Here is a 13,402-nt window from a genome sequence, read left to right as displayed (position 1 = left end):
GTTCGTGAGTTAGCTACTGTACATCGGTGCACACACACACACACACACACACACACACACACACACACACACACACACACACACGCACACAGGAGTACTTAAAGTAATTTGAAAGAAATATCGTACCCATTACTCTGCAGGCATGTTTCTGTTTACGCGTCTCCCAGGAGAGCGGAGCGCTAACGCAGCGCAACAGCGGCTCTCGACGCGCGAAAGCCCCCATCCCATTACGCACGGCTATAAATAGCTTAGGAAGGAAGGCTGAGAGAGTGGGACAGGACCGGGGGAGGGAGAGAGATCTACAGGAACGTGAACTTTTAGGTTAAAAATGCATCACAATGGGGGTACGCTAGATCCACCTTCTGCTTATGGATGCAGCAGGAAGCTCATTATGAGCGCGGTTCCACCACCTCGGCATAAGTGCTGATGTGGAACATGATATGACCATCGATAATTCATCCGAGCTCCAGGGGGGACCGAGGCTGTGCTTATCTGTACACTTAGTGTGCCTTGTCACGGTTGTTGTCCTGAGAACACCGTCACCGTGGTCCCCCAGCTCTCCAGCTGTTGAGCCAGTGGTGATGGAGGTGTGAGCAGGAGGGTGTCAGGGCCTGTCATCTTCACTTGATGTTGCTAATCTATTTTAGTGAGGTACCAGCCTGTTCCTCTGTATGAGTAGATTGGTCCTCTGTGGCTCAGTTGGTAGAGCACAGTGCTAACAACGCTTAGGTTGTTGTGGGTCCGATTCCGGCTGGGACGATATATACTGAAATGTATGCACTCATTGCAATCTAAGTCTCTTTGGATAAAAGCGACAGTTAAATGGCATATATTATAATATTATAATACTATTAGTATTAACTCTGAACACTGTAGGATCTAGTCTAGGCTCAACTGTACCAGGGCCCAACACAAAGGATACTTTCTCTTTCCTGAGTTTAAAAAACAATGCACCTCCTTACAGCTTAAGCGAATGTATAAAGCTCCTAATATAATCAGTTGGGTGCCAGCCCATTCCTCTGTGTGAGTAGACTGGTCATCTCTTAATTCTGAAGCGTACACACAAAACGCTGTAGGATCTAGGCTCAACTGTACCAGGAACCAATAGCTACGAAGGATACTTTTTTTTTCCGGAGTTAAAAAAACCCTAAACAATACACTTCATTAATAAACAATGCACTTCCTTCCAGCGGATGAGAGGATGTATGGAGCTATTCCACCACTTTCCCTCACGGCAATGTAAACAAACCGTGATTCATCTACCCAAGGTAGAGGAAATATCATATAATTGACTTATTTGTTCATCTCTATTATGTTGACTCTCACAAAACCGTCATGTGTTCTCTCTCTCTCTCTCTCTCTCTCTCTCTCTCTCTCTCTCTCTCTCTCTGTCTCTCTCTCTGTCACTCTCCCTCTCTCTCTCTCTCTCTCTCCCTCTCCCTCTCCCTCTCCCTCTCCCTCTCCCTCTCCCTCTCCCCCTCTCTCCCTCTCTCTCTCTCTCTCTCTCTCTCTCATCTGGGGACATAGCATGCTGTCATCCACTGCACATGGCAAGTGGCAATAATACTAAAATGCCAACAAGAAAAACATACTAAATATGTCATTTGCCCACAGGCTTGGCAAGATGTAATTGTTCCATATGATGTGCTATTTTCTGCTTCACCCTGCAGAAACTCTTTTTTGGAAATGACATCCCATCATCACAAACGTCTCAAGGGAACATTAATTTGGTGTTCAAAATGTCTAATGAAAATGTTCATTAGAAGATGGGTACATTGTGGCCATGAAGGGATGGATGCACATAGTCAGCAACAACACTCAAATAGGCTGTGGCATTTAAATTGGTTGGTATTAAAGGGCCCAAAGCGTGCCAAGAAAACATCCCCCACACCATTAGAAAAATATTAAATTAAACAAACAAACAAAGCTTTGTCACCGAGCACTCAGGCAGCGGTGGAGGAACACAGTGTCCTGACCCACACCTGGTGTAAGACCTCACAGGTAGAAGAACTCTAGATGAGGCATTATAGGGCTTTTATAGGTCTATGTACATTATAGGGCTATGTATATGAACATTATAGGGCTGTGTATATGAACATTATAGGGCTATGTATATGAACATTATAGGGCTGTGTATATGAACATTATAGTGCTATATATATATATATATATATATATATATATATATATATATATATATATACATTATAGGGCTATATATATATACATTATAGGGCTGTGTATATGAACATTATAGGGCTATATATACATTATAGGGCTGTGTATATGAACATTATAGGGCTGTGTATATGAACATTATAGGGCTGTGTATATATATATATATATATATATATATATACATTATAGGGCTGTATATATGCACATTATAGGACTATGTATATATATATATACATTATAGGGCTATGTATATGAACATTATAGGGCTGTGTATATGAACATTATAGGGCTATATATACATTATAGGGCTGTGTATATGAACATTATAGGGCTATATATACATTATATGGCTATGTATATGAACATTATAGGGCTATATATACATTATAGGGCTGTGTATATGAACATTATATGGCTATGTATATGAACATTATAGGGCTGTGTATATGAACATTATAGGGCTATATATACATTATAGAGCTGTGTATATGAACATTATAGGGCTATGTATATATACATTATAGGGCTGTGTATATATTAACATTATAGGGCTATGTATATGAACAGTATAGGGCTGTCACGTGTATATGAACATTATAGGGCTATGTATATGAACATTATAGGGCTATGTATATGAACAGTATAGGGCTGTCACATGTATATGAACATTATAGGGCTATGTATATGAACATTATAGGGCTGTGTATATGAACATTATAGGGCTATGTATATGAACATTATAGGGCTATATATATATATACATTATAGGGCTGTATATATGAACATTATAGGGCTATATACATTATAGGGCCGTGTATATATACATTATAGGGCTGTGTATATGAACATTATAGGGCTGTGTATATATGAACCTTTTAGGGCTGTGTATATGAACATTATAGGGCTGTGTATATATGAACCTTTTAGGGCTGTGTAAACTATGCAGGGGGATGGTTTCTCCGACCCTCTCCTGACCTGACCTCAGATAGCCATCAGGCTTGTTGACCATATGATATTAACACACATTGTGCCACAACGACATGTTCGCTGTTCAGGGGGTAACAGGAGGTATCAGGGGGTAACAGAAAGGGAAAGAACTGCCCCTGTATAATGTCATGCACAGGCATAATATGACATAATGTCATACACAGACATAATATGACGTAATATGTCATGCACAAGCATAATATGACATGCACAGGCATAATATGACATAACACGTCATGCACAGACATAATATGTCATGCACAAGCATAATATGACAAAATATGTCATGCACAGACATAATATGACATAATACAGTTTGGTCCCAGTTCACAGATGCAGTAACAGCAGTGTTCTATACTTCCATAAGAGAGGCTGGACGTGTCCCACATATCACATATAGCAGGCCTCTCTGGTGAGCCCCACATCCACACCGCTGTGTGATAAGGAAGTTACTGCAGGTGCTGTTCCTCTACACACCTGCTTCTTACAGTCGGCAGCTCGCAGCGGTTTGAATCCCCGACGGGGCCACGTGTCGAAGTGTCCCTGAGCAAGGCACTAAGCCCCTAATTGCTCCGGGGTCACTTATAATGGCTGTGACCCCTTGCCTAGATGCCCCCTCTAGAGCAGAAATGCATTTTGTTGTACTGTGCAATGGCAAACTTTGAATCCCCCTTTTTCCCCTTTCTTTTATTTACCTCAGCTGAGAAAACGCTGCCACTGTTGGTTTAGAGAGAAAGTACAGAAGGAGTTGATTACTCGTAATATGATTAGCTCGGTCTTTTTTCCAATCAGACACTGAATCTCTACTGATTGGTCTGGACAGATGAGAACATTTTCCTCTAAACGTGCGTGATTACATTCCTAGGCAAAGTGGTGAAAGTAAGTGAAACTGACTTCCTGGATCGAAGACAATAAAGGTGTCTAATGCGGGACAGAGACAATTCTCTTCTCCAGCTGCGGCTCCAGCACCGACCATCAACACTGTAGGCAACGTTATAGACTGTTGTCCTGGTAAATGGACTGAGTTATATAGTCTTATTCCAAAGCTCTTTACAACGGCCTCTCATTCACCCATTCACACACACATTCACACACCAAAGGCGGCAAGCTACCATGCAAGGCGCCGGCCCGCTCATTGGGAGCAATTTGGGGTTCAATGTCTTGCCCAAGGACACCTCAACATGTGGCCAGCCGGGGTTCAAACCGTCGATCTGCCGACCTTGCGATCATTAGACGCCGGCTCTACCTCCTGAGACACAGCCGCCCCTCTGTCCTTCAGCACAGAGCGGGGATCAGTTTGCCCTCATTCTTATTACTGAAAAAATCAGGTGTAGTGCTGAGGCACAAATACATTTCAAGCCTGCAAACTGCGACACTTTAAATGAATGTGCAATAACACTATGTGCAATATGATCAACCCTAGTCGTCTATCTGTACAGTATAGTATAGTGGATAGTGTACATAGCCTCTATTTATGTAAACCAGCTCCTTCCCTTCTTCTGTTTTTTTTTTTTTTTTTTCTTTCCTAACACCAGGGGAGCCACCCCTCCTAAATTTCGTTGTTTGGTACCTGTACTATAGCAATGACAATAAAGACCATTCATTCATTCATTCATTCATTCATTCATTCATTCATTCATTATTACCATATGGAGATAAAGTAACCTAGGTCCCGTTCAAACAAAGGCAGGTCAGGTAACCTAGCTTCTGGGATAGGTCAATATAATTATCTTTCTCACGCAGGAAGAATGCTAATTTGGAATCATGTGTTAGCAGCACATAGCATATAAAGCATATACCATGTTTAGTATGAACCGAGATTAACTCAACTGCTATCAATTCAGACTGTGTCGAATTTTACAACATTTCCAATTAAATAAAGCCCAAGCTTTCAGACTCAACAAGGCCGAGTAGAAACTATTAACCAAGAGTGAAACTGTGTCACAGAGATCCATTGGGTCTGACTAACTGTAGGACTCATTAATTGAGATGAGCCTTTATGTAACAGCTAGGAGATGCTAAGGACATGCTTATGTGACAAGACCATTTGGGGCTATTTCTGAGTGTGAATCTCAACAGACTCAGGAACACTAATGGCCATATTTCTCAGACATCTGCAAGAACAAATTAGATCTTCTCAACCTTTGGTACAACAATGATATGGTACAATGAATTGGCCAATTATCTATCTATCTATCTATCTATCTATCTATCTATCTATCTATCTATCTATAGTATATTAGGACATCTGTCTAGCACAATGCAGCTTAGGTGATAGTACTGTATAGGTGAAATCTCGCGGGGATTTACGTCAACACACTATCTCTATTACAAGCTAAATGCTCAGCCACAATTGTTTTGGTTGCATTGTGAAGGGCCAAGGGACGTCTTATTTCCCCCTGTCGCTGGTAAAAGGGATTCCTATACCCATTACCACTGAGATCACCCTAACTGGATCTATGTCACTTCAACATAACCAGCGGTTCTGTTTCAGCAAACATCTATTATTTACAAATCAAGATCAATCCCATAAGGGATGATCCGTCATGTGGGAATTGCAGAAGTGTAATCATCGTGGGAACGTTTGACATCCTCTTTGCTGGCTTCTATCCATTATCTATGTGTGATAGAAAGCAGCCTGACGTATGTCACGTCTACGCAGGCAGTATGTCACTTTGCACCCACAATTCTGGGATGGCTTTGATCATTGTCTGTCTCTGTTTCCCATGCCATCACATCGTTCAGACAGAACACTGTACACTAGGGGTGGGCATCGACGATCGATAATTGATCGATAAGGATCTTGGTCGATCACAAAATAAAACATTTGGTCGACCAAATGTTTTATTTTGTGATCGACCAAGATCCTTATCGATCAATTATCGATCGTCGATGCCCACCCCTACTGTACACACACACAATGGGCCTGGTTCAGCAGAGACACAGAGGCAAGGCATAGGAAAAGTGTCTTTGCCAACTAGAAAAGATTGATTACATAAATAAAGTGCAAGCTATTGATATCCCCAGCAATGAACAATTCAATATGAATCCAGCATGTAATTGAGTGGGTGTTTACATTTTCTCAACAGGACTGTTAAATACTTGGAATACAAACAACTTATCATTATGGTAAGGAGCACTATAATTTAGTCAATAGACAATATAATTGTCGCTCTAAATATCTGTCCATATTCAACACCTATTTGCATAATTATTCTGCCTGTCTCTGTCTGCCTGTGTATTGCCTGTGACTGTGGCTCTCTCTATCCCTCATCCTCTCCCTTTTTCTCTCTCTCTCTCTCTCTCTCTCTCTCTCTCTCTCTCTCTCTCTCTCTCTCTCTCTCTCTCTCTCTCTCTCCCACACACACACTCCCCCCCCCCCCCCGCCTCTCTATTTGCTCACTTTTCTGTTCTTCTTTCTTTGTTGTATTTCAAACCAAAAGCCAACAGGGATGAGAGGAGAAACATTACTTTCCAAAAAAACAAAGCTGCGTCAGCGTCTTTCCATGTCTGTGATATATCACCAGGTATATCACCTACAGTAGCCCTTATCTCTGGTGTACAGGTGCAGAGCTTGTAGTCATGTACACATGTACAAAACGACCCAGCTGTCAGTCATGGACTGTAACCCTAATTCCAATTGAAGAATAGGCATCATGTAGTCTCATCTTCTGTGCTCATTTTCAGAAAAATCACAACTGTGCAAAACAATTTATACTATATTTATTCACTATTCACCAGCTTGACTGAACCTGCAGTATGCACTGTCAAACTGGTTCTTTGTGTGAGCAGACAGCCAACTCTAAATATCAAATCTAGATCAAACAGTCAAACACACTCATTTCCTGAGTGAGATAATTGTATCCTATTCCTGCAAAGCCCTTTTGAAATCCATCTGCAATACAACGCAGCAATTCTTCTCTGTAATATGGAAAGCAACAACCCTTGCTTCTCCTTCACTGTTGCCAACAACTGGCCGGAGAGGAGAGTGTGAAATTGCAAGAGAAGAGCATCTCAAGGTATGCGCTTGCTTACGTTTTTTTGTTGACTACTTTGTTTTCACGTGTTTTGTCATGACTTACTTCTATGACTGGAGTACCCCGGGTAATAGCCGTAATAACCAGTGATCCTCAGAATCCTATCCTCAATGTCATGCACCCCGTTGGCCGTCACTTTTGGGATACTGTCCCCGTAGAGAGATTTGCTGTCATCCGGCGGCGACGCTGCTTTACCCGGTAGATGCGTGTTGTTCTGCAGCGGCTCCAGGGGAAAGCAGGGCTGGTCTCCAACCTCACTCCTCTCAGTAGTGATCATGGTAGGTACGTCCAAACGGGCAGGAGGTGGGAAGGTTTCAGGTGTTCCTCGATCACCATGTGAAGGACGGCATCAACAGCGTCAATAAACAGGCAAGAGAAGGACATTCACATTCCAGCACACTGATGCACTGATACGCAAAAACGAGGTTATCGAACTTGGCCAGACACCAGGGGGCGTGTCACTACGATCGCATCCTAATTCTTTTTTTATTTATTTTTTAGAAGTATATTTATTGGTTATAGGTTATAATTATCTACTTTTAAGAACAGGAGCAAGAGAACAATAAACACCCTCTTTTTAAACAACCCCCTCTCCGTCTCCACACATACACACCCTAACCCAGAGACAAATAACAAAAACAAATACATTAAAATACATAACACAAACACAAAAACAAATAAATGAAAATAGACGACTGAGACATAAGGTTCAGACAGATAAGTATGACATGAGTAATCAGGCATAGGGATGGGGTAATAGCATAACAGACAGACACAATAACCTACATAGAAATGTACTTCATGGATTTCAGTCCATGCAAGACCATAGAGACCACTCCTAAGGCCCTGGGTCCCATCATCTCCAATAATATAGTCCCAGAATCGCATCGTAATTCTAATGCATATCTTGCCAATTCAATCATATTTTTGGTCACTCCATGCTGTGAGAGATTATTTTAAAAACACAGCATCAGGCTTTCACCTCACAAATTGTGAACTCCTCCGCTTCTTAGCATGAAGAATTCGGTTGGGGGTAAAACAAATCGAAATATTATGGGTTATGATATCAGCTGAAATTATATTGAAAAACAGACACTGCTTCAATTGAATCTTTTCTTACTCTCTCTCTTATATGCAAGCTAAACTTAAGTCATATAAAACGGCTCTTATCTAGCATATACATAGAATTGTACTATAATATTCTCTCCCTGACATTCACTCTCCACAAACATCTCTCCTTCCCTCAAGACACAGTATTTTTGGAATCCATTCAATGCATCCTCCTGGTTGACTAGTTTTCCACTGTGCACACATGCTGTAAGTGTCCTTGAGTGATGTTTCTATTTATATGTATTATTTTCAGTTAAATATGTATGATTCTTAGAGAGTGAGAGCCTAACAGGTCTGTTTACCCATTCGCATCAGTTCACAGCTTTTTGACATAATTATTTCCAAAACACACACACCAGCCAAAGGAGCCGCTGATGTGTTTTGAAAATATGTCAAAAAGCGAAGTGAAGTGAGGTAACTATTTTAATTGCTCCTTTGTGGTCAGATTACAATAGAAGCTATTATTTTCACATGAAGATATACTACTATTATGTCATCTGGGAACCCACAATCTCATCTAGTCTGACTGACTGAGGCTATACTGTATGAAACCAAAGAAAGCTTTCTTTCTTTTTTTCTCCTAGAAATGAGCACACAACTTTAAATCTGACTCTGACGAAAACCCCCATAACAATCTCTTTCCATGTGCTGGCTGAGAGACAGCCAGGGGTTCCAGGGCTGGCACTGGGGGGCCTCCTCCTGACTATAGATCCCCCAGCTTGTGGAGGCTGCCCAACAAAGTGCTGACTATTGGGCTCCAAATCCAATAACACAAGCTGCAGTGTTTCACCGCGTCTCCGATACGCCTCCGTCCAACTCCTCAGCCTCCTTTTGTGTGAAATTGATTCCCCGCGTGTGGAGAATGCGCACCCCTAGTTGGCATTGTTGTGAGAGACACACACTAGGTTTAGTGATGCCCCAGGAAGCCAAAATGTGTTGCCTCTCTTACTTACTAAAGCGGTCTCCACCTTGTGTTCTTTTGTTCGAGTCAGTTTCTTCGGCACAAACCCGGTTATCTCTCCCTCCCCACACCCTGCAGGGGGATGGCTTTGCGGCCTCAACGTGGATATTCCAGCAGCACAAGTTGCTGTTCCAAAGTCTTTGTCCGTTGTTTATAATGTAGCTATTGGCCACTGTGACGGTGAAGTCCTTAAAACTAGTCCAACAAAAAAAAGTTTTTTGTACCTTTTTAGTGAAACATCTTTGGGACATTTTTGCATTGAATTTAAAGTGTGTCAGAAGCAGGCTTGATTTAGAGGGGAAAAAAGGCAGGCTATTCCAGAGTTTGAAAACATAATGTTTTTGTGTACAAAAGGGGAAATCATTGGTTTGGGTCTAGCTAGGTAATTTATAAGCCATGTCTCCCTAGGTGCTCCTGAGTCAATGTATGCATTTATTATCGGTGTATTTATATTTCTAGCTATTTATATCCTCCCTCTCCTTTTCTGAGCTATAGGTTTGGTTTTTGTTGTGACTGTTTGTGGTTTTTCCTCCTCAGCTCCTTCCTTGGGTGTAGTATATTTATGGTTTTACTCAGCTCCTTCCTTGGGTGTAGTATATTTATGGTTTTACTCAGCTCCTTCCTTGGGTGTAGTATAGCGCAGAGTGGAGCGATGCTTACATTGATATTCTCCCAAATCACCTGCTGCTATGCTGAGAAGCCAGGTTAATCACGGCTGATGGCTTCCTAATGGGTTTTTGAGTTAGGAGGCAAGCAGGCCATGTTAATTAAGGTCTCCTGGGAGGGAGAATACCTTTACGAGACACACACTATTACTGACAATGAAGCAGTAATGCCTGGTTTGTGGTTTAGCTGTTTATGTACAGTAGGCCTACTGGACTCTATTGGACAGAATTTGACTGCACTCATTGGTTTTTATGCATCAACTCCCAGTAATGAGAAGGAGATGAGATTCGTTTTCTTTGTACGTTGTACTCTGGCAATGACAATTAAAGGGAATCTGAATCTGAATGAGATGAGAGGGGAGAAGGAGGAGGATGATGTCGCATTATGTCACAATGACATTCCAACATTCCGTGCATGCTTAGCATTAGCTCCACGTCTGGTCTCAGTGACTCTGTGACGGTGGTTAATAACTTTAACGTTTCTCCAGGGGGGCTAACTGCATGTTGTCTGCTCCTAATAGCCCTGCAGGAGGAGATTGAGTCAAAGGTCCCACACTTTAGTTCTGTTACGATCGATTCAAGTCATTAGCATGCTACACCGCCTTGCCCTGTACCCTGATGTCATCTGTAGCTATGTCATCCACCCTAATGTTATCTACCCTAATGTCACCAGAGTAGATGATACGTCTACAGGTCTCATCGATGCCTCATCATCATCATCATCATCATCCTCATCATCATCATTAACACGTTTTGCAGTCAGCTGGACATTGAATGTCTACAACAACACCGCCACACTCAAGGGATATTTTTAGATTCTGGTTTTTCGATTCAGCACCAAGAGAGGATGGATTTGTACGGGTCAACCAGGGATGCAAATTAATCAAATGGTAGTGGAGGACCACATCCACTCAGCAGCAGTACGCTGTCTCTCTCTCTCCCTAGTTTAACACTAGAACAGCCGTGGGTGGGGTCATTTGACCCTGTGAGTAAAACCAAAAAAAGTTATATCTTTGCACTCGATGAAATTTCAGGACCCTCCTTTCATGACTTTTCCTAGATATGTGCCAGCCAGTATTCTTACATTTTCAAAATCACGTCAGGATAAGCTAGTATAAAGCTATTTTGCTAATTTTTCTGTGTAAGACGCAGGGTAATTTACAGGACGCGCCAACTAGTGGTCGTTGTGTGTAAATAGCAGCTTCCCTTTCTAAAGACTATGGTCATTTGACCCCCGAGGCGGCTCTTATAAGTTATAGTAGGTAAAAAAATGTTGGTGATGTGGTGTTCTAGTGTTAAAGTAAAGACTCCAGAAACAAACTGCTGTAGTAGGAGCAGCTCTCAAACATAATCCTCCCTACAACTGAATAAAAGGACACCCTGAGGAGACATTTGTCCCATGTGACCAAACCCTGAGCCAATCACCACCCCCCCCCCCCCCCCCCCCCCCCCCCACGGCAACACAAAGAGTCACCTTAGAGATCGGTGACTGAGCCTCCCAGCGTCTTGCCCATGTATAAATATTCAATGCGCACTAAAGATAACTTTACAGGCCTGTGCTGCTGTCGTTGTGAAAAAGGGCTGTTTAGAAAAGGGTTTTTTTGTCATTAAATTATACTAGCACGCTGCCCAAGTTGTGGTGGTGCATTGGTGCATGGTGAGCTGTGGCAGTTGGGGGGGGGGGGGGGGGGGGCAGGTCAAGTTCGGAAAAGGCTGGTGAATATTTAATGCCTTTGATCGCCAGCCCAACGCGCTGTAGCAATGTAAAGTTTATAGCTTTAATTAGAAGGGGGGTGGAGTGGGGGTGTGAGAGGACTGTTGAGCATACAGTAGCGTACAGTACCTGCTGGTTTCGGCTAAAGAGACCAGTAATGGGCTCATCGACCCAATCAGAGAGATGTGTGTGATCGCCATCATCGGCCAGGAAACTGAGCCAGATCACTTTTGAGCTGATGCTGCAGATCAGCGCGGTACTGTGGTGTGTGATGTGTTTTGTGATTATTCTTCAATGCACTGGTGTTCCAAGGCTTCTGTGGGTAATGTTATTGCAATTATGGATGAGAGGGACCATTCCGATGTGATTGATTGATCCTAGTATGAACTTTGTTTCATCGAATTAACAAAAAAAAAGGATATAGTCATACGATGGAGAATGATAGACGCTATTTCCTCCCTCTATATCCATGCACGCTGATGAGCTCTGACTTTCTTTGTTGTTTAGATCTGCGAAGTCTATAGTCAGTTTCTTACGTAACGTTGCCTCACTTGACATTTCTCAATTCAATTTAATTCAATTCAAACAACTTTATTAGTCCCACTAGGGGCAATTAATTTAGAGCAGCCTGTTCACAGCTTGTTCATGTTCTCCACAGCTTGACCACGGCTCTCTCTGCTTTAAGCATTATATGAATAAAATATATAGTAACCAAACTGCTTTTTCTTTTTTTTCCTTTTCTTTTAAGCTTGGATGAAACCAAATGGGCTGGAACTTGGCACAATAGAGTAGCTTAGCACTATAGATCCTTTATTGAAGAAGGCTTTTAGAGGGAGACAGTTGAATATCTAAACAGGACAGATGAAGTCGGTGGTGAGGATTGAGTCATCCCACAATCCACTGCTTCCACATCTACATTGAACCCAGGTGGCCTCAGCCTCAGTGAAATATACGATCTTAACTTGCCGTCGTGTCTTGTTCTTAGGAAGAGCCAACCGCTGCCATCCATCTTGCTCATGAACATTAACGTGACAGCAGCTAGTGAAAACGGCAGTATGTGTCATTGATTTTGAAACGTTGACATTTTATTTTCATTTTTCCGAATATTTGGTCGGTTGCCGACTTGTTCCCCCCTTTCACCAGGTGCTGTCACGTTCAATCAGCCAGTAACACCACTCTGCATTTCACTGCTGGTCCAGGTGGCCAGAGTGGATACATGCTACACCATGTTAACATCATCATAGATTAACTTAACATAATAACAATAAATAATAATAATAATACATTAGACTTATATTGCGCTTTTCTAGACACTCAAAGACGCTTTACAAACTGAAAAAATCGAGTAGTAATGTAGTAATGCTGGGGACGCATGGGAAGGGGAGGGGGAGAGGGTTAACTGGTGAAGGCAAGCTTGAAGAGGTGGGTTTTGAGGGCATTTTTAAATGTTGGCAGGGTGATGGCCTGTCTGATGTGGTTTAGTAACATGTAATACTGCATAGCCAATCAATAAATGTGAAGACGAAATAAAGAATGGTTCCTGAAGGCATTTAATTACTAGTGTACTGTGGGATGGACAAGCGAAGCTCATAAACAAGATGATTTGTTTTCCATTTTTTGCTGTGTCGGTATTGTCAGTAATTTCACAAAATGCATTCTAAGTGCAGTAAACAGTCCTCACGTTGTATGAGTAAATACTAGTCACATCACCATAATAAGTGCTTTTGGCACTTCATTTCATTCCTTGGCA

The 13,402-nt window shown here is 42.0% G+C and overlaps 1 protein-coding gene across 1 annotated transcript in view; it reads right to left on the bottom strand.

The window, feature by feature from the left end:
- Window positions 1-7,479, bottom strand: part of slc35f4 (solute carrier family 35 member F4) — a gene marked incomplete at both ends in the record, with an annotated part of 37,653 nt that extends 30,174 nt beyond the window's left edge. Inside the window, one exon of the mRNA XM_080532282.1 lies at window positions 7,248-7,479. Within this exon, the coding sequence (XP_080388408.1) occupies window positions 7,248-7,479 (232 nt within the window). The remainder of the gene's footprint in view (window positions 1-7,247) is intronic.
- Between the last annotated feature and the right edge of the window lie 5,923 nt (window positions 7,480-13,402).

Source organism: Nansenia antarctica, assembly GCF_963989245.1.
Source record: "Nansenia antarctica genome assembly, chromosome: 1".
NCBI lineage: Eukaryota > Metazoa > Chordata > Actinopteri > Argentiniformes > Microstomatidae > Nansenia > Nansenia antarctica.
This window is presented reverse-complemented; position numbering and strand designations above follow the sequence as displayed.